Below are 20,662 nucleotides of genomic sequence, written 5' to 3'. Positions count from 1 at the left end.
CTGCAATCCAAAGTTCGTCATAACTGGCAATGAGGCTTTCACGCCTCTGTGGAGGAATTTTGATCAACTGTTTTGTGCTTGTGTTATAATTCAGCCACACTGAAGGGTTTTTGAGGATTAATGGCCTTTTTAAGGTCATGCCAAAGAATCCCAATCTCAAGTTTAAGTCTGGGCTTTGAGTAGGGCACACCAAAACCCTCATTTTTTTTAATCCATTCAGAAGCAGACTTGCTCAATTGTTTTGGATCATTATCCTGCTGCATAACCCAAGAACTGAACAAACTGATGGTTGGACAATCTCCTTCAGGATTTTTTGGTAAAGAGCAGAATTCCATCACTTACAGTTTGCAGTGTATATTTACTCCTGTTATATTTGTCTAACAAAATGTGTGTGTTGATGTGAAACATTTAAGTTAAGTGTGACAAGGAAGGAGGCAAATACCTTTTCTCATCAACTGGTTGTAACAGGTTTATAAAGAAATAGAAAATAAAAGGGGACTTCAAAAAAGTTCAATTACAGTGAAAATTGTAAAATCAAAATACAGTTCTTATATTCTTTCAAAGGCCTAAAAATGTTGGTACTTTAATGGCAAAACAATAATTTAACTTAAATCACTATGAAAATATTAAAATAGTTGAACTGCAGGCGAAGTGAATACAAAAGTTGTCAAGTGTATAGTTATATGTAGTTTACTCTTCCAGCACAAAATGATATTTTATAAAAAATAACATAAAAAATAATACATGTATACAATCTATAAAACTAGATGCTTCTGAGTGAACGCTATGTTTTTCTTTAATCTGAAGACTCGGACCGGAAGTCTCCTCTTAACTCCGCGTGACTTGACACTGGTGGCAGGAATGGCGGCTATGATCACTGGAGGAAGGAACCAAGAGACCCTGAAACTTTACTTCTGACGGCCCCGCAGAGGAATGTGTTTCTAGTGAAGGGCAGAAACACCCTCCTGTAACGGATTACAGCGAGAAGAAGTGCTGTAACGTGAGATCACGGCGGTAGATGTCCGGGTCGGGGAGGTAGACGCACTTTGCTAGTTAGCCTAACGTTAGTGCCACTGACTTTGATTCAAGGTAGCTGTTAGCCCGCTGCACTACTAGCCAGCTGTTGGCTACTTGGCTTGGCTGGCCCAACAAGTTATTAACTGTGTGAAAGCAACCTTTATTTGAATATTCGAGTTGGGATCGGCTCCTGCTTGGTACACAGTATTAGGGACGTTTACAGAGATTGGGATAAGGCGCGTTGGGAACATCATTACAACAGCTAACCTCAACGTTAGCTCGGCTTAGCTAAGTTGGGATCCTGAAGTCTCGCCCATTTTTTGGATCCTGCCCCAGCCATTGGCTAAGGGCTAATCAACAGCCAACTTGTGTTCTTTTCAGGCTCATTTGGTACTACGATGGAAAGTCTAACGCTGAGTGATGTCGAGCAGAAATATTACTCGGATTTGTTCGTTTACTGTGACACGGACAACACTAAAAAAGTGGCTTCCAACGGGAGAGTTCTTGACCTTTTCCGGGCGGCCCAGCTACCCAGCGAAGTTGTCCTGCAGGTAAGCTAGCGTAACCGTGTTATCATTCAGACTGTGAAGGTGTGCGTGAAACGAAGGGCCATTGGGGGATTTTTGGTAAACTTGGCTGGCAGGCTGACTGTTGGAGCTGTCCTGTCAGCCAGTGTCGTTGTGGTTATTTAGCCCGGGTGCTTAGCAGAGCTGCGCAGCAAGAGAGACACACCTTCTTCTGGCTAATGTTAGCCTTAGCTAAACAGAGTAGGTAGACAACTCACACAATTTATTTCTTTATTGAGTTTTTTTTTCTCTAACTGACATATTATACATGCAATAAAAGCTGGCATGCCCTCTTCAGTTACCTTTCTGTGGGTATGTGTTGAACTGTGTATCTAACGCACTAAATACTTCTCATTGCTCTTGCTGCCCACTCTTTCCTGTCTTCTCCCTCCATCAACATCTGCCTTTTTTGTTCATTACTGGCTAACATGGTGGAAATGCCTGTGCCTGCACGCCTGTGATCCACAGAAGTGGAGACTTTGTTTATTAACCCTCAAATACGGATTGCCTTCTTGGTCAGATTGCAGAGTGTCCCTGCTCTGACAACTGTGAGTCATGAGTAGCCAGTTAAACTGCAGCAGCCCATTCTTGTGACTCCAGATCTCTCAGCATGGCCAATATTTGCAGTTTGTGAGTCAGCATCCTTTTCAAGGTCAAGAGGGGGGGGGGGGGGCTGTGTGGTGGGAGAATTAAGGAGCGTTGTAATCCTACCACTTCCAGAATCTACACTGAGCTCTGTGTTGGCCCGTGAGACACATACTGCTACAGTGTCATGTTGTAACAGGCTGAGAAAAGTCACTGCTGCTTTGTATCCAGTCATACTTGGATAAAGTCCCTCATCGGCAAGAAAAGGATCGCTGGTCAGCTGTGGCAGTTTTTTTTTTTTTTTGAGTGACTCGCAGCACTTAAGGGCACCCTCTTAAACAGTTATCCTCATGTTATAAAATCTTACCAGTAGTACTAATCCTGAGGTTTCAGTTGTTTCTTTTAACCACTTTATCTTTTGTGTGTAGAAGGCCGTTTCATTGTTTTGTAAAGGACTACAAAACATGATAACCAGACTTTTTACGCATAGAACACACTGGACATCTGCTTGTGAACATGGCAGATGAGACCATTCTTAAGGGAACAGTTCATCGGATAATTTAAACAGACACTAAACGATAGCTGTTGTTTATTCTCCTTTTTATTACTTGGATGCTATGTTTGCTTAGAGGAAAAAGCTGCTCTTTCAGATGAATACAATGTTGTTAACTGTTCTCCCTTGTCCTTGTGTGCGTGGGTTTAGATCACAGAGCTATGTGGAGCCACTCGGCTGGGTCACTTCGGTCGGAGCCAGTTCTACATCGCTCTGAAGCTCATCGCCATCGCCCAGTCAGGGCTGCCTCTGAGGGTGGAGAGCCTCAACTCGGGTGAGTCCATAAATCGAAGTGAGTCATTGTCATTGTTGTGCATTGATTTCTAAACAATACCATTACACAATTGTGGTCTAGGTCCTCTCTGAAGTACTTTTAGACTTTGGTTATACAGAGATATACTGTTGTTCTCAGGCTAGTTAAAATGTTTCAGGTTAGAAATGAGTTTCATGAATTTCAGAAACAGCTGTTCTCTTCATCACCAATCAATTACATTTAATGGCAGAGCTATCATTTGTCAATTAGAGTCTTAAAGGTTTTTTTGATAAGAAAAAGGTATTTATCTCAGAACTGCATGCATGTGGTGCAGTGTATTTTAAGATTTTCATACAAGCATGTTCTCATGTTTTTTTTAAAGCTGTTTCTTTGTATGTTAGCAGGATTATTTAATACTTTTTTATTTTTTATTTTTTACCACATTTGAGTCTTGGGCCATTGTATAAGCGAGTAACTTTTGGGATAGATCCAGATATGGTTAATAGAGCTTTTGGAAGGACTCTTTACATTCATAGACACAAATCAGATTCTTCTTCTTATGCCTGATCCCTGCAGGGCTCCCACCCTATTCCTAATGTCCTTTTTTGTCACACCAAAATTCTGCATGTCCTCTTTCACTACGTCCATGAAAAAACTCCTCTTTGTCTTTTCCTCTTGCTTAGCAGCTCCATAGTTAACATCCTTTGTCGGCTGTATCCACTATCCCTACTCTGCACATGTCCAAACCATCTCAGCCTTACCGCTCTAACTTTGTCCAGACTGCTCAACCTGAGCCGTCCCTCTGATGTACTCATTTCTAATCCTGTCACTCATGAGGAAAAAAGTCTGCCACCTTCATCTCCGTCATAACCGGTCTCACTACCATCCTGTAAACTTTCCAGTTTAACTCTTGGGCCTATCCTTCTGTCACAAATCGCCTCTGACACTCGTCTCTACCCGCTCTGCCCTGACTGGACTCTGTTCTTCACCTCTCTTGTGCGCTGTCTGTCGCTTTAGAGGTTTGACCCCAGGCATTTAAACTCATTCACTCTGTGACTGCCTTTGCTCCTTGCGTCTTCACTATTACGACTGCCTCCCTCTGAAATTAAATGAAAATGGATCAAATTAGAGAATGTATTTATGTAAAGAAAACAAACAATTGCTGTCTGATCCAGAAGAATCCAAAAGGAACTTTTTAGCTTTTGGAGAATCTATTTCATACGCTGGATGTTTGATACATAGGGTGTCTCATAACCCTGTGTTTCTAAAACTGGGAAAATAAACACTGGTACATTAAAAGTAAGCTGTAAAAAGAGAACATTTTAAATGGAAAAATGGCTCATCTTGATTAGTTGATGGGGCAGATGGCATCACATTGCTGATTGGAATAGTATTGGCCATTTATTTGTGTCACCAGATGATTGTAATAGTATGAGCTGTTTCGATGACTTCCCTATTTATCTTAAGTAAACAATGAAGCCATGGTGGGTTTGACTGCAAAATTGCGCTTTTCTATTTGTCCCTGTTGAGTTCTCTCGAGGAAAAAGATAAGGAAAAACGCGGCGCACGATGTCACACTCATCCTCTATGCAACATGATCAGTTTGGCCTGAATATATTGCAAAATCGATTTCATAATTTGACAACAATATGAGGAAGCAAACAAGTCACTTCCTTCTAACAAAAGATTTAGGGATGTTTGAGCTCGGTAAACCTCGCCCTCAACTCTCTCTTTGTAAAGTTGGTGCTTTCTCAGAAGTAGACAGTTAATTACAGGATTTGGAAAAAATGTTTAGTTTACTCAGTGCTTTCAGAAAGCTTGAAGTCACCACAGTTGTTCCAAAATATTAAATAGAAAGTTATTTCTGGAGCGGAGGCTTTTGGGGTAATAATACAGGCGTTCAGAAGCAAAGGCGGTGGTTTGGTTTCTGTGTGCTTACTAAAAGACAGAGCGCTGCACATAATAATCCTGTGGTGAAACAATTCTTTTAACCAGACTTAACTTAGAGATATAAGAGGATATTGTTAGTAGGTTTAAAGGAAATTTCAACCTTTTGTTAAAACTGATTATTTTTCTTAAAAGTAGATTCTCATATTCACAATGCTTGAAGCAGCAAACGACTTGTACTTTTGGTGGAGGAAGAAAAAAATGTATGGCAAAAAAAATCCAGATCACTTTCTTCCCACTAGCTAATCAATTTGTTGCTGAGTCACTGAAACCATAGTGGGGTCATATACAACAGGATTAGCTTATTTGGGTGTCTTGGTCTTGGGTCTGTTTGCTTACCCACTCTCTGAGAAAGCCATAAACACTAGTAGAAAGGGTTAGGGTTAACAATATTAGTACCAGTATCAGTTCAGTATCTGCCAATGAGGCTGCCTAAAAACTACAAACCCTGCTTCATTCAACCATAGTTTTGTGGCACACGTTGAATTTTTGAATCAGTTTTTTTTTTTTTTTTTTTTAAATAACTGTGGAGTTTAGAAAGTCCTGCCTCGCTCGTCTTTACCTCCTTGAGATTGGATTGGTTTGCCTGAGACAGATTTGCATTAGTTTTTTAGCAGAGGTTGACCCAACATAGAAGGGATTAACGTTTGATTTGGTCTGGATCCAGGATTTTTTCAAAGGTGTCTTTAGCATTGTAAGATAGAGAAAACAGAAAAAAATACATTCCCCAAGGGGGAAAAAAAGAAAAACAAAAATGGGCAAGCTACAGTGTGGTAGAAATTTTCAGTCTTAGAGCAGGCATGCTGGCACGGACTGTATTCCTGTGTTTGTTTATCACAGATCTTTGTTTTAAGTCCTCAGCATTAAGAGTTAAGAGACAGCAAACATACACTCGGTGTGGCAGTGTGTTTCATTTTCTATTTGAGGAAACGGCTCTTTCTGAAAGGTATACTGTTTTTCCCATTTTACAGCAGTTACTCTCTTTCCAAACCCTATAAACGTCAGCTGATTGCAGCAGGCACAAGGATTCTGGGAAATCTACGGAGTCAGTAGTCGGTTTTTCTCTCTCGAAAGCCAGAAGCAACTTCTGGACTCTAGTGCACTGAAGTTTTCAGCTGCTGCTGAACAAATATTGAAACTGAATTTAATTTGTGTCTTGACAGTCAAGGATCTACCGTTGCCAAGGTTTGTGGTGGGGAAGAATGAGGCAGAAGCGAGACATGCTGCACTGTACCAAGATCCCGACAGTCAGGGATTGTACCCTGCCCCCGGTACTGCAGTAATACCCAGGCCACCTGGCAGGGGTCACCAGAACAAGAAAGGACATCCCTCATCCACTTCACTTCCTGTCCACGAGGTCATTCAGCCCCTGGCAACTACTATAGAATCACAGGTTGGTAGTAGCAAATGCAAGAATCGATGTTGCAGGGACGATTGTATACAAACTTAATATTTCTTTGAACAACTGAACCCAGTGGTTACTTGGAGATAAGCTGCTGTGTTTCCTGTGTTTTTCCTGTGTATACTTGACAGAGACATTAAAAGGGACACTCAAAGCATCTTGAATTGAAATCTATAGCAGAGCAACAAAGTGGTGGTGGAAATGATAAATTCTTTTCAAAGCCTCCATTTGGGGGAAAAGTCATGAAATTTTTAAGTGATCTTTACCAGATTCGAGTGGTGAATTTCTTTGTCGCTTTTATGTGTCCATGACTCATTGAAATTAAAGTCAATGTTGCTTCAAAGTAACTGCAAATAAGTGTCCAGAGTGGGAAGACTTGCCTCTGGAAGGACTTTGACGTTTGAATACATTCCTTTCTGAAGTTTTCTGCTGCGGACTTAAGTGTGTTGACACGTGTGTCAGTTATTTAGATTTCTTTCGCAAGTTTTAACTTGTATGTGCTGCATAATCATTCACTAGTTCCTTCAGCATCCCTTATCTGTGATGATGCAGATAAGAACTGATTGATGTAGCAGTTATTGGTCTTGGTTTGGATGTGGCGTGTTGAAGATTGACGTCTTGTTGTGTATTAGATGTGATCTAAAGGTTAACGCCCAAAACACTGAACTGTTTTAAAGCAGTAATACTACCACCTTCAAATCATGCTTATTAAAGTTTGCTGATTCCTTATATGTGTACTAAATGTCTTTTTAACTGCTTGTTTATTTCATCGGTTTGTTTTTTTTTTCTTTTTTTTAATATGTCACCAGCCTGAACCAACGTCCCCAGTGGTCTCCCCTCACCAGTCTCCCCCAACCTCACCTCATTCCTGGAGGAAGCACAAGCGGCAACACAGTGGAGGAAACGCAGAGCGACAACCTGTGGTGGCAGCAACTGGAGCCGTGTGGACGCAGTTCAGAGAACCACAAACAGGTGACCCACTTCTTAATGATAGTTTCTCAAAAGGAGAACTATTCTGCCTATTTCCAACAACATATTTCTAATCTTAGACTCTGCTTGAGTAGCTTTTCATTTGCATTTATTTCCATTCACAGTTCAAAGCAATCCTTATTATTTATACGGATGCAAATCATCCCTTGACCCATCTTCTGATTGGGTGCCCATCGTAAACAGAAGGTCTGAATGCCAGGCACGTGGGGCTTCTGGACTCATCTTGGAAAATGTTCAAATCTTTTCAGATGTTTTATAGACTAAATAATTATTTAAGATGATGATGAGCAAATTTGTTGATAATGAAAATAAGGACAAAGAGAAAGAAAAGTGGCAACAATTTGAGTTAAAATGGCTTTTTTTCTTTCTTTTTTGCCCTCAATAAAGAAAAAAAAAGGTAATGCATGTGACAGGGGTTTCACTTGCAAGCACTCACGAGCAGCAGATGATAACAATAACATCTCTAAGGGCAAACAGAAGTGACAGTGTGGTAAAAGTTGCTTTTAGCTTTGACTCCAGTGATAAATTGTCGTTTGTACCACTTCCTGTTGTTTGCAGCGCCTACATGCTGTTAATGATATTTGCTGACACAGACACTTGCTGCAGTTTGTCATTAGGGGACCAAAGTAATTGTGCCTGCTTTTTTTTTGTTTTTTTCCAGCATAAAAAGTAGTTGAGATATTACAAAGAATGGTATGAAAACAAAACTTCTTAATTAACATTACTTGCAAAAACATACTTTCCTGTCCTTCTCCTTTCAGGTCCAGTGGCTGGCGATGGCATGTGGCTGTCCCACTCACCACCTCTTCCAGGTCAGGAGAGTTGGGTCAGTTTTACAGCGGACACACCGCCTTCCAGCACGCTTCCAGCAATGCATCCATCATCAGTCCAGGTACAGCACTGTTGGTTCGACTCGCTTCCTATTGCAACAGGCTTCATTATACAAGCAAGCTAGAAAGATGCACATCAGCGTTCCATCTTAAATTACAAGGCGCTAGTTGGATGTTGGATACACTACACTGATTCAGTACTTCAGCAGCAATAATGTGAAGTAATGGGTTGCCGTATGATTTTTGTCAATCTCTCACATCATTGTGGCTGAAACTTGGCCCAATGTTGTTAATATTGCTTCAGTTTGAAGTTCATTTATGGGCGGTTCTCCTAAGGCCCCGCCACAACATTTCAGTCAGGTTGAGATCTCGACTTTGCCTGGGCCAGTGCATCGCCATGATTCTTCTCTTTTTCAGCCATTCTAATGTAGATTTGCTGCTCTGCTTGGGATCATTGTCCTGTTGCGTGACCAAGTTTAGGCTGAGCTTTATCTGTCATTGTTCCAGAAGTCTTGCCGTTTGTTCAGATTTCACAAAACAGCATATAGTCCTGTGAAAATCTTCTTTTTCACAATACAGTGAACACCCACTATTTTAAATAAGGGCTCTGATTACGGAAATGAGTTTTTTCATTTTCACCAGTGAAATCCTTGAACTAAACCAAACAGCTATAAGGTGAATCGTGGCCATATATATAAAAAACAAACAAACAAACATTTGATTTGGGTAAAAAAAACAACCCCTAAAAACATAACTACTCAACACTCTTGTGTTGTGTGCGTATTTGGTAGTGTGTAGCCCACAGTTAGTAACAACAATCACCACTTTTGGAGTTTTTGACATTTTGCACTTACTAAGTGAGCTGAGATAAAATTAAGGTCAATCATTGCCAATATAAAAACACTGAAATGCTCAGAAATATTTTGGATCTATTCTATCTTTACCACCATTAGCCAATCACTATGCAGAGATGGGACGAGAAGACAGCAAAGTGAGGCTATAAATTAAAGGACACATGTACACCCTCACAATACAGACCTAGAGAAGGTGATACAGTTCAATAGAGCATTAATATAGATCAGCAAGTTACAAGATGACCACACAGAGTATTTTAGCTGGAAAATGTGATGCAAATGTCTGCCATCAGAAACTGCAAACATAAAGCACGAGATATCACAGTAACCACAATCGGGCCTTGAATGTCAGCCAGCATCTTGTATCAGTACTTTATCTGCAAACGCTGCTGCTTGACTGAAACATGAGCAGCTTCTGTGACATTTCTCAGGCAAAGGCCTCTGTACCCACTGTCTAATTATAGGTACACATCATGCCCTCTTTTAGTTTCTTCTTGTCGTTCTGAGCTAACAAGCAAAAAGTCAGTTCTACTTTAGGCTGAAAGTTCTGTAACCATTGTTTTGTTTCAGTTTTGAATATTATTCTTTAAAGGTTTGATTTCTTGTAGTGCCAAGTTTGTATGTATGAGTAGGGGGCCAGGGAGACACGCACTGTACATACTAACAGTGAAGAAGCTGGATTTGCATAGGTTAAAGTGTTATTCTTAATACTTAATTATGCTCGTCTTTCTTAAATGTTTCTGTAAATGGGTTCTCGTAGGAAAGCACAACAATACGAACAGTAGCCTCAGCTGCAACGACCAATGAGATCCAGCGACAGTCCAGCACGTACGATGATCCGTGGAAGATCACAGACGAGCAGAGGCAGTATTACATTAACCAGTTTAAAACAATTCAGCCTGACCTCACTGGCTTCATACCTGGTAGGAACAAAAACACACACACACGTGCTATCAGGATAAAACATGGGTTATTAATAAACTGTGGTTTCTGCGTGTTTCAGGTTCAGCAGCAAAAGAGTTCTTCACTAAATCAAAGCTACCGATTTTAGAATTGTCACATATTTGGTGAGTCACTGCTCTTCTGCTATTTATGGCCTTTGTGTGTGTTTGTGTATCTAAGGGAAATTAAGGGCACCATAAACACGCGTTCACCACCTGAATGGAGTTGATGGCCACATTTAACAGTTTGACATGCGGATATGCTGTAGGTTAGAGCAGGATGGGCATTGATCTTTGCACCAGTGCTCCTTTGTTCTATTGAAAGATCCCTAATTTCATATTTATAAAACTTAATAGGAAGCTGTAGTAAAAGCTTTATTTACTTTTTAGACAAGTGCAGTGTGTGGCAGTTAATCCTAAAAACACCAAGAAGCTTTTCTTTGCTCTTTATCAGAATGTATCATCACTGATCGGACAGCATGTGCAACCTGGATATGGTTAACTGTTAAACTTCAAGACTAATTTTTACTAAAAAAAAATGCCAAACATCAACAAAGACAAAAGGTTTGACCATATGTAGTTGGTGCAAAGAAAATGTGTTTCACCAGTTCTTTGTTAACTCCAAACCAACCTGGCTTTATTTTGCTGATGAGTAAGATGTTTGTGGCTAATCGAGCTCATCAAAAACAAGTTGTCAGTTCCTGTTTATGGGATTATTTCCAAAGAAGCGTGCAGTGTCAGTTGACACAACTTGTTTTGACAGGATTCATAATGACTAGTATCACTAGCTCTAAGCAGCAAACGCGGCATGTAAATGGGCAAGTCGGATCAGATTCAATGTCTGCTGTAATGCCGTATATGATATGATATTCTTACTGTCTAATGTGTGTTTAAAGGGAGCTGTCAGACTTTGATAAAGATGGAGCGCTGACCCTGGATGAATTCTGCGCTGCCTTTCACTTAGTTGTGGCCAGGAAGAATGGCTACGACCTCCCCGAGAAGCTTCCTGAAAGCCTGATGCCAAAGCTGATTGACCTCGATGACTCAGCAGGTGCTCAGGCTTGCCTCTCTCTTCCTCTCTCTGCTGCACCCTTTATTCATTTTCTTATCTCACACCTCATTAGACCTAGGGTAACAGCGCTATTGTGCAAAACCCGCATGTTGGAAGTAGTTAACTGATTTTTGGGCTGAGCTGCACTTTTCAGGACACAGTTTTGTGTTCTCCTGCCCTCTTTTAACTTGACATTGACTCAGTTGCTGATAGCCATAACAAACATGTTTATCAAGTGTTATAATTCAGTGTTGACCTTGTTTTTTACATATCAGGAAAACAGCAGAGAAATAGTCTTTCTTATGTGCTTATGCAATACTCAGAAGCAGAAACGATTGCACTTTGAAGTTTCACGATTTTTGCCATTGATGGTTAAATGTAGTTGGCATTTTGACTGCATGAAAAAAATGTTTTATCTCAAGCTCTTCTCTGAAGTTCATCTTTTTGAAGAATCCCAACCAAAAGTAATGTTGTGTGGATTTTTTTAGTTTATTTATGTGTATTTAACTCGTGTCTATTTTTTTTTTTTTCCAGAAGTCCCAGAGCAGACTGCTGATGTTGGATACTCTGCGTCACCAGTAGAGGTGACCCCCAACAAGTCTCCCTCTATGCCTTCGCTCAATCAAGCCTGGCCAGAGATGAACCAGAGCAACGAGGTTCCAACGTGCACGCACCACATGACTATATTTGTCGTTTTTACACATCCTCTAAACTCGAGGCTGTTTGCTTTTGCTCCGTTTGCGTTTGATTCATCTTAATTGCTCAGGGTTAATTAAGTGAGGTTGCTCTCTCTTTATCCATCCATTATAATTCGAGTGCCACGTCATCCTATTCATCATCAAACATATTTTCTGATAATTCAGCACCTCCTCTCTCACTTCTTGAGACTGTGTATGAAAGTCGGCAATGTCCGTTTTGTTTCCACGCCTGCTGATGATGCCGCGTCGGTGTGGCATCACGGCAGAGGCTGAGACTGATGATGTAAATGTGTGATGTCACTGCACTGGCTGACTGACTGACATGTTTTTTCTCACTGTCTGTCTGTCTCCTGCAGCAGTGGGAGACGTTTAGCGAGCGCTCCTCCAGCTCACAAACTCTGACCCAATTTGACTCTAACATTGCACCAGCTGACCCTGTAAGTCAATCACTTAGCATGCATGGTTTCACCATTAATGGACAGACATTAACCCTCTCCAGATCTCTCCTTTTTCTCTCTATCTCTCTCAGGTCCTCTCTGTCTCACTGCCTGCATGATGTTCTTTCAAAGTGCAATTAAGTGCATCAGCAATAGAAGTGTGTGTTGTGATTTGGCTTGCTCAGTTTCTATTGGACATCACCTTTTTTTTTTTTTTTTTTTCTTTAGAGTCACATCCACCAATCACATTTTAAGATTGTAAGAGATGCATTTTTCCTCACATGATTAAGAACTAAAGGTTGTGCACAATTCTGTTGTGCATTTACTTTTGAACAGTTAAAGTTCTTCACGTTTATGTATTTTTAATTTTTAAACCGTAAACAAATAATTGTCCCAAAAATAGCTCTGACTTCAAATACGGTTTTATATTGCAGGAGTGTGCATCTGTTTTTAGACTGCTTTTATGTACTCCCATTCTGAGCTGAAACTCAAGATTAAAAACAAAAACAAAACACTTATCAAGCTTAACCTATAAATCTCCCAAAAATTAGATTTATCAAAGTTTTCCATGTTAGTCTTAATTGACCGTTGAATTTTCTGCAGTCAGTTTGTGTATGAATGTAAGGCTAATACAGTTATTTTTAGCCATTTGAATAATTTAGAATTTAAGTAAATGTAACCCCACTGATGTAGGAGTAAAAAAAGCCCCAAATCTCTCTCTGCTGTGGAAAAATCCTGCACCGACAGCAGGCCCAAACAGCTCCACAAATTCTTTTTTTAATTTGTTTTTTGTGGCTAAATTCTCCGCTGCCATCCATGCACCAAATCTTAATGGGTGCATAGGATCTTTGCTGTCCAACTGTGAAGAACACACTCGGAGCGGAAAATAATTTTTGAAACAATAACAGTCTTTTGTTTGTTTTTAGTTGTCGTTAGGATGGGGGGGGGGGGGTAATAATTGTATGGGCACGTCTTTTATTTATTTTTTTAAAAGCTTATTTAGAAAATATGTTTCCAGGTCTTTCACATCTTCTCATTTAAACATGTTTGATGAGATGCTCAGTGAGCATGTCAGCTAAAAGAGTGCCACGCAGGTTTTCATGTTGACCCTTCCTCCTCACAGGACCAGCAGCAAAAAAAAAAAAAAAAAAAATTACCTATCTTCTTCCTGTCGGTTTGACCCTCTCTGTGTCTCTTTTCCACAGGACACGGCCATCGTTCACCCAGTTCCCATCCGGATGACGCCCAGTAAGATTCACATGCAGGAGATGGAGCTGAAGAGGACTGGCAGTGGTGAGAAACTCTCTGACCTTAAACTGACTGTCCAAATCCTGACTTACAGTTGAATAAATAATAATGATATTGATGCACATGTGCAGCAACAGGCAGACCTCTAAATCTGTTTTTGTGGGCAGCAACGTGAAGGAACTTTAATATGACTGAAACAGAATTATGACCTAGTTGCATTAGAAAGCATGCTAGTATGTTCTTTATATATTGAAGAAAAAACATATTGTAACAGGTGGGAAAACATCCAGCTGTGCTAATACAGTCAGCTTACTTTGTGCTTTGCAGAGTGCGCACTATTGGGAAAGTAATAAAAATCCAAAAGGTCACCATTTGAAATGATTCAAAGAGCGCCTCACAGGAGCTTTTATTACTCATATACATGTTTTTGTTTTTCTGCAACTGAGCACGTTTTGTCCAAACTAACAGCCGATTGCTAACATTTAATTTTCCCTGTTGATTGACTGCATTTGCTTCAACACTTTCCCCTGTTTGTGATCTCCCCCTTCCTCCAATATTTAGACCACAATCATCCTACCAGTCCTCTGCTGGCTAAACCTCCAGAACTGTCTGAAGAAGCCAAATTACCCGCCTCCATGAAGTTTGTAGCTGCCAACACTGTAGGTGAGTAAAAGATGAGCTGCTATGGCAGGGAGCTTTACTACGGTGTTCCGAAAACATCATCCGACACATGATGCAGTTATTTATTTGTTTAGCCATTTTAATCCACTTTCTATTTTAAGGACAGACTAGAGCAGGGCGATATGATCAAAAATATTTATCACGATATACATTTGAAAATTTGCGATGACGATATAATTGACACTAGACAAAATACTTTACAACTCCACAACTTTATTAGTGCAAAAAAACCCAGCAATGTATTTTCACTTAAACAAGCAGCTGTTTTTTATGTGGATTAAAGTTATAGAAAACTTTAACAGTGCAAATGCAAATTCCTTGCTGACAGTTTAACCAAAAGGCATTTCCAGTGGAAACTGGCCGACATATCCTCAGCATAACCATGTATAATATCCACAAAACTTAAAAAGAGGTTATACACACACAATACGCGAGCCTCCTGCCTACGATAGTCGTAATGCTTCAACAATCCATCAATCGGTGCGGGTTTGTAGCTTAGCAAAGTCGTACTGAAACATTTGACAGATTGCTGAGCGCCGTGTACGACATAAAATCGTTTCGAGGTCAGTAAACACAACCAGAATTCATACATAAGGCACGCAGGATTATAAGGGGCACTGTCGATTTTCAGAAAAATCAAAGGATTGATTTTAAGTGTGCCGTATTTTCCAAAAAACACGGTAATAACGACGGCCCGCTAGCATGCTCTACCAAAAATAGTGCTTTGTTGTGTATCTGACGGACGAAAGCTAAACCAGTTCCACACCACTGAAGCTGCAGCATTTTTTCAAACCAATTCTGGTTCATCCGTTTCATTCAATGATCCACTTTCGCCCTTCTCATTCTCCGCCGTCGCCATGCTTTTTACGCCATGTGTGTATGAAAACAAAGGCACTGCGCATGCGCGTTTTACCCATATTCTATCGCGATATTTCATTTTCTTATCGTTGCCCAACATTATACTGGTATTACCGTGAACGGTATGATATGGCCCAGCCATAGGTTACATCATTAAGAACAAAATTACAGATAGAAATCTGGCAAGCAGTCGATTTAATGACAAAAGAAAACCCTTGATACTTTAAAGTAACATACAAAAATCAAGACTAAAAATAAATAAAAAAATAAAAATGGAAGTATTTTTCCCTTATATGTTGGAAGGTGTCTGTGGCTCAGGTGGTAGAGACAGTTGTCTACCAATCCCTGCTCCTCCATACCACATGTCAAAGTACTGAACCCCAAGTTGCCCCAAATGCATCCATTGGCATGTAACTGGGTGAATACAATAGAAAATACTTACATTTGGTAGAAAGGCACTATCTTAGTACCATTTCACATTTGTCTTTCCTTGGTGGTGCCTTCATAACCTCAGTTCAGCTGCTGATAGTCCAGACTAAGATTCCAATTTTTTGTGGAAGAATTAAAAAAAAAAAAAAAAAACTACCATTTTGTTAATTTTCTCATGATTTGTATGCTTGTGGGGTTTTTTTCTTTTCTTTTCATGAAGGTGATGGTTACAGCAGTTCAGACTCTTTCACCTCAGACCAGGAGCCAATCACAAGGCAGAGGTTCGTTCATTTTCTGTCTGTCCTTTCTGACAATTACTGAAAGTGATGCTTTTGGGTTTTTCTACTTCCTCACATTGTTACTCAGTTGGTCATGTTGCAGCTCTGTTCAATGATCAACTCCAGACCTGAACTGTGATGAATCGTGTTGTAAATAAAGCACTGTATCCTGTGTGTAAATCTTTAAACATTAATGTGCTCAGGTCTCAGTCGGGTACGTCCCCAGAGGCTTTGAAGGTGGTAGCCCCGCCTCCCCCTCCACCCCGTCCCCACCCCTCCCACTCTCGCTCCTCATCTCTGGACATGAATCGCACCTTTGCTGCCACGTCTGCCACAGGACAACCCCAACCCTCTACGATAGCTTACCCTCCTGCTGTGCCTCCACGACCGCTTCCCACACAAGTAAGAAAAGTATTTTATGTGTCATTGGCATTATTTGTGATTTTGATACTACGAAAGCTGTCACGACACCCTTTCATCCCTCCCCAGACATCAGTACCACTCACCGGGCATCGCGTAGAGGCGGAGAGTATACCAGGAGGCGCGGCGGTGCTCACCACCACATCCCCACAGCAGATTCCCCAGCAGCCCAACTTTGCAGATTTCAGCCAGTTTCAGGCCTTTGCAGCCTCTGAGCAGCCCTCAAGCCTACCAGAGGTGGACAAACACATCGAGCCAGGACAGGTAGGTCGATCCTGGAGGGTCAGGGTTTGGAAATAGAATGATGCTCCTCTAGACAACATCAGTTCTTCTCAGAGATAGCATTTATAGTCTGGCTTTGTGTATAATATGTTGATATTAATGTATTGATTCTTTTGATTTTTGAATGTATTTCTTTTGCTCTTTCCCAAAATCCCCAATTGGTTGTTTATTTTAGTTTTCCTTCCCTTTGTTATATAATGTTCTAAACCCACACATTGATTGACAGATTTCATCCATGTTACCGTTTTTTTGTTTTGTTTTTGTTTTTTTTGTCTTCTAGTATTAAATATTAGACTTCTTATGAAATATTATTGTTGCAAACCATCTGCAATCTGCATCTTTTAATTTCTTAACTGTGGCTGTTGTGTTACATTTGAGTAAACACTTTCACTTTCACATGCATTGTTTGTTTATGTCCGCAGGGGGACAAGCCTTCGGAGGGGGCCGGCCCCTTGAGAACAGTTAAGAGTGACGGCCAAGCTGATGAGAGACCCTCAGCTACAGTCAACTCTGTACGTCTTTGAACTTTAAACTCAATAAGACCAGTGGTTTTTAAACTTTTTGTGTTTGTGTGGAACATCAAGAGGCAATCTGAAATTCATAGGCACACTTGTTTATTAGACTGTGTGAAAGTGAGGTAAACTCTTTGTTGTCCCGTCAGGGAGCCAAAGGCTCCTCCGGCCCCCTGGCTCCTCCCCCCAAACCTGTACGTCGAAGGTTGAAGTCTGAAGACGAGCTGAGGCCGGAGGACGAGCAGCACGGTCCACAGAAATCTAACGTCATAGCCGCCGTCCTGGCCACTCAGCCTTCCATTCCCAGGTGGAGAAACTTGCTTTGGTTGGGGACACTTTACAGGGCGTTGTGTTTATCAGCACTTTAGAAAAAGCATATTTCTCTGTTTGCAGGTCAGTTGGAAAGGATAAAAAGGCGATTCAGGCTTCAATCAGAAGGAACAAGGAGACAAACACTGTTTTGGCACGACTTAACAGTGAGCTCCAGCAGCAGCTGAAGGTATGGAAGACATTAGTAGTGTTTTCTAGTTTTAGCAAACAGACTTTGTTCTCCTTTTAACTCCCGCTTTGCTCACACCTGTTTTCTTTTCCCAGGATCTGCTTGAAGAAAGGATATCTCTAGAAGTCCAGCTGGAGCAGCTCAGACCCTTTTCCCATCTTTAACCTACATATGGAGAGCAACTCTACTGTAGTTCATCTGAATCAAGGCTGTGGCCCTCGTTGTGACTCCTCCCTTCCTCCTCTCCTTTTCCTTCCATCAATCTCGGCTTTTCCCGGAGGCTTCAACCTGCCTCAGGGCATTCCGTTAAAAACTGTCACGCTCAATCACACACTGCTCAATCGTAAACCGGACAGACCTGAGGGCACAGTCTTACCAGTGGGAGGGGATCTTAGAAACTGGCACTTTTCACTTTTTGCTAAAGAGAGGCGAAGGTGAGGAGGATGACGGCAAACTGAGAGGCAGAGCGCTCCAGCTCCAAGTTCGCTCTGAAGATAAAACTGCTGGTGTCTTGATTAAATCACTCTCTGAATGACTGAAGGAGAAACGCGGAGTGTATTTGTCATGTTTGTGTGACTGTTTGTGCATTTGTGTTCCTGGTGGCTGGCACCAGTATGCTTGACTCGGCTGCACCAAACTCCTGCAGAAAATTTAAAAAGGGGGCGAGACAGTTTTCTTTTCGTCTTTTGTGTAAGTGAACTGAGACGACCTATAAAGATTTTAGACCTTCTAATATCGTCTGATGTCACAAACTCGACAGGTTGGGTCTTGTTTATTACACCGAAATTGACATGGAAGAGTAAAGACGGGCAAATTGTGCTTTAAGTGAGCATTATATGCTAAAACTTAGAAGTTTCTGGTTTATAAAAAAAGGTTACATTTTTCCTCTTTTCACTTTTTGATCCGTGCTACTACTGTAGTGCTCTGAAGGCATTTCTTGTTTTTGAATCCTCATGAATGGTCTGTTCTGCTGAACATGTGGCACCCATGGCTGTCCATTATTGTGAAATAATCCAAAGAACACAGATTTTATGGGCTTGCAATGGGACACATGAAGACCGAAGGAAGTCTACAGCACAAATCATCCGTCGGTACATCGGTCAATAAGCAAGTAAGGATAAATTTGTCTTTTTCTAAATGGAGTTTGGTGTAGTCGCCTCTCTATTTGTGAAACATACTGGGCTATCTCCAGACAGGACCTTTTGTGTGTTTGTGTGGGGCTTAATGACTAAACCAACACGGTGAAGGCTTTTTTTTTTTTTTTTTTTTTTTTTTTTTTTTTTTTTTTGGTGACGCATCCTGTGACATGAACTCAGTCCACCCTTCCTCTCTTACCGCCCCCTTCAAGTCTACATGTAAACATTTGCGTGGTTGATGGCATGATGCAGTGAGTGAAAGTGCCATGTCTTCTGTTTTTTGTTTTTTTTTGTTTTCTATGTGTTACAGTGTTTTGTTTTTTGGGATCGTGGTGACTGAAGGGTTTCACTTTATGCCAAATGACTGAACTTTCACTCTTCTCTTTCACTTCCGCTCGGGCTGTGTTTGAAGAAAAATGCACCACCTTTTCTTTCCCTGAAGTTTTCTTCATTTACTTTCAAACCTAGCTCTGGCTTGACATTTCAGCTTTCTTTCTAACGCTGTGGGTTTTGTTTCCTTTTTTTTTCTTTTTTTTTTTTCTCTCCCAAACTTTAACTTCACCTTTATGAGTCAAGAACAGACGTTCATATGAAGGGTTTGAAGATATTCCAGCTGTTTGATTGCAGGAAGCGGCGTTTATGAAGAATACATTTGTTGCTGATTGGGGAGAAGTTTGCCTGTGATTTCTCTTCAGCAAACATGTGCACAGATCCAAACTGATGCAGCAGGTAGTGATTTTTGATGATTTAAAAAAAAAAAGAGAGAGAGAAAACAACAACAAAACAGCTGTTTTCCAATCGGGCAGTCAGCACTATGCAAGAATGAGCGATACATCCTCACAGACCAACTATACCTAAGTGTTTGTCCGATGATAGTAGCAACCATGTGAACAGTATACTCTGGTTTTTGTATCGTAGCTCTTCCAGAACCTCATCTACTGTATGTTTGTGATGTATTTTTGCCTTTTTGTTGTGTTTTTTTGGGGTGGTACTGATGAGCAGTCAACTTCCCCGGGCTCCTGGCTCCAGAGGGAAGTAAACTCCAGATCAGTGTTGTATCAGGGCAGTTTCACCTGAAATCTGTGGGTGTAGATGAAGCTTAACAGGAGACCAGTCAACAGAGTGGGAGACCTGAATGTCCCAACTGCACTTTGAACTGAATCCCCACCTTCCCCCCCCCCTCTTGTTCCCTCACAATTTCTTTTATTTGTTGTCTCTCTTTGCTTACTTTTAATCTGCATGTTGTCTTTCACGTGTATTTAAAAAGATGCTTTAAGATGAAAAAAATGATGAACCACTTGTTTTATTTCTCATGTTTTTGTTTTGTTTTTTTTTTGGTTTTTTTTGTGCCAGTGTCATAAAATGCCCCGTTTTTGGTCAGTGAATTTTTCTTTTATTAATGATTTATCCTTGTGTTGTTGTTTGGTTTTTTTTTTTTTTTGGTGAAGCATCAGTCTTCTTCTAAAGCCTTACTTCCCCCGACGGCGTTCAGGTTTCCACAGCGGCTGACTGACCTCTCTTCCTTGTTTTATCAAGGCTCGCCTTCTTTTTTTTTTTCTGCTATTGAGGACGATGATGTAATGTGTGTGTGTGTGTGTGTGTGTGTGTGTGTGTGTGTGTGTGTGTGTGTGTGTGTGTGTGTGTGTGTGTGTGTGTGTGTGTGTGTGTGTGTGTGTGCGCGTGCGTGCGTGCGTGCGCATGTTGTTTCCAGACCTGGAACTAGTACCATTTAAAACCCTGTTAGACACCTTCAAGTGGGATTGATTTTATTTTTGCTAGCACAACAGCTCCCTCATCATCCTTTAACCCAAAAGGCAATACAGGCAGGCAGAAACAATCAGTCGGTAATGAAGTCTTTGATGGGATTTTGAATGCTATTCGCTCCCAGATCTGTGTTGTATATTGTATATGATACACACTTTTGGACTCATATGTAAATTTGCATTAATTGCTGACTAACAGCGAAAGAATATTCTATTTAATTCCTTCTCTCTTGGCTGTGGGAACCCTAGATGTTTAACTGCATGGATGTACTGTATCTCTGCAGATTCAACTAGCAGCTGTGTGATTTTTACACAAAAATAAAAAAACGGCACAATATTTTAAAAACTGCTCTCTTTACTCACTAATTTATCTGGAAATTGTTAAAAGAAAATGCACCCAGTCACCAAACAAGTCGTCTCAAACTCTTTATG

At 40.8% G+C, this 20,662-nt stretch overlaps 1 protein-coding gene across 6 annotated transcripts; it reads left to right on the top strand.

The window, feature by feature from the left end:
* Window positions 1–820: 820 nt before the first annotated feature.
* On the top strand, window positions 821–19,852 carry reps1 (RALBP1 associated Eps domain containing 1). 6 transcript variants are annotated; one of them, XM_086264761.1, is made up of 20 exons: window positions 822–1,000; window positions 1,399–1,568; window positions 2,872–2,995; window positions 6,085–6,314; window positions 7,133–7,295; window positions 8,075–8,205; window positions 9,758–9,920; window positions 10,001–10,064; window positions 10,835–10,989; window positions 11,524–11,645; window positions 12,044–12,124; window positions 13,330–13,417; window positions 13,934–14,035; window positions 15,561–15,621; window positions 15,822–16,020; window positions 16,108–16,302; window positions 16,743–16,832; window positions 16,982–17,139; window positions 17,226–17,331; window positions 17,427–19,852. In XM_086264761.1, exons 2-20 carry the CDS (start codon window positions 1,416–1,418, stop codon window positions 17,493–17,495), a joined length of 2,454 nt encoding a protein of 817 aa, XP_086120887.1. In that variant the 5' UTR covers window positions 822–1,000; window positions 1,399–1,415; the 3' UTR covers window positions 17,496–19,852. The 6 variants fall into 6 exon arrangements, with proteins under 6 accessions (XP_086120888.1, XP_086120887.1, XP_086120886.1 ...); XM_086264760.1 differs by having other exon boundaries at window positions 822–1,014; XM_086264759.1 differs by having other exon boundaries at window positions 822–1,063.
* Window positions 19,853–20,662: the final 810 nt, after the last annotated feature.

The sequence above is a fragment of the Aulonocara sp. 'chitande type north' Nkhata Bay genome, linkage group LG15 (assembly GCF_057382095.1).
Source record: "Aulonocara sp. 'chitande type north' Nkhata Bay isolate Kocher_YH1m ecotype deep benthic linkage group LG15, A_spYH_male_GT1.1, whole genome shotgun sequence".
NCBI classification, from domain to species: domain Eukaryota; kingdom Metazoa; phylum Chordata; class Actinopteri; order Cichliformes; family Cichlidae; genus Aulonocara; species Aulonocara sp. 'chitande type north' Nkhata Bay.
The sequence above is the reverse complement of the archived record's forward strand: the minus strand, read 5'-3'. Positions and strand labels throughout refer to the sequence as shown.

Bases quoted from the DNA above. Each gene is read 5' to 3' on its own strand.
- reps1 (XM_086264761.1), top strand. From the start codon at position 1,416: ATGGAAAGTCTAACGCTGAGTGATGTCGAGCAGAAATATTACTCGGAT. The intron at 1,569-2,871 runs GTAAGCTAGCGT...GCGTGGGTTTAG, and splicing joins CCAGCGAAGTTGTCCTGCAG to ATCACAGAGCTATGTGGAGC. The intron at 16,833-16,981 runs GTACGTCTTTGA...TTGTCCCGTCAG, and splicing joins CCTCAGCTACAGTCAACTCT to GGAGCCAAAGGCTCCTCCGG.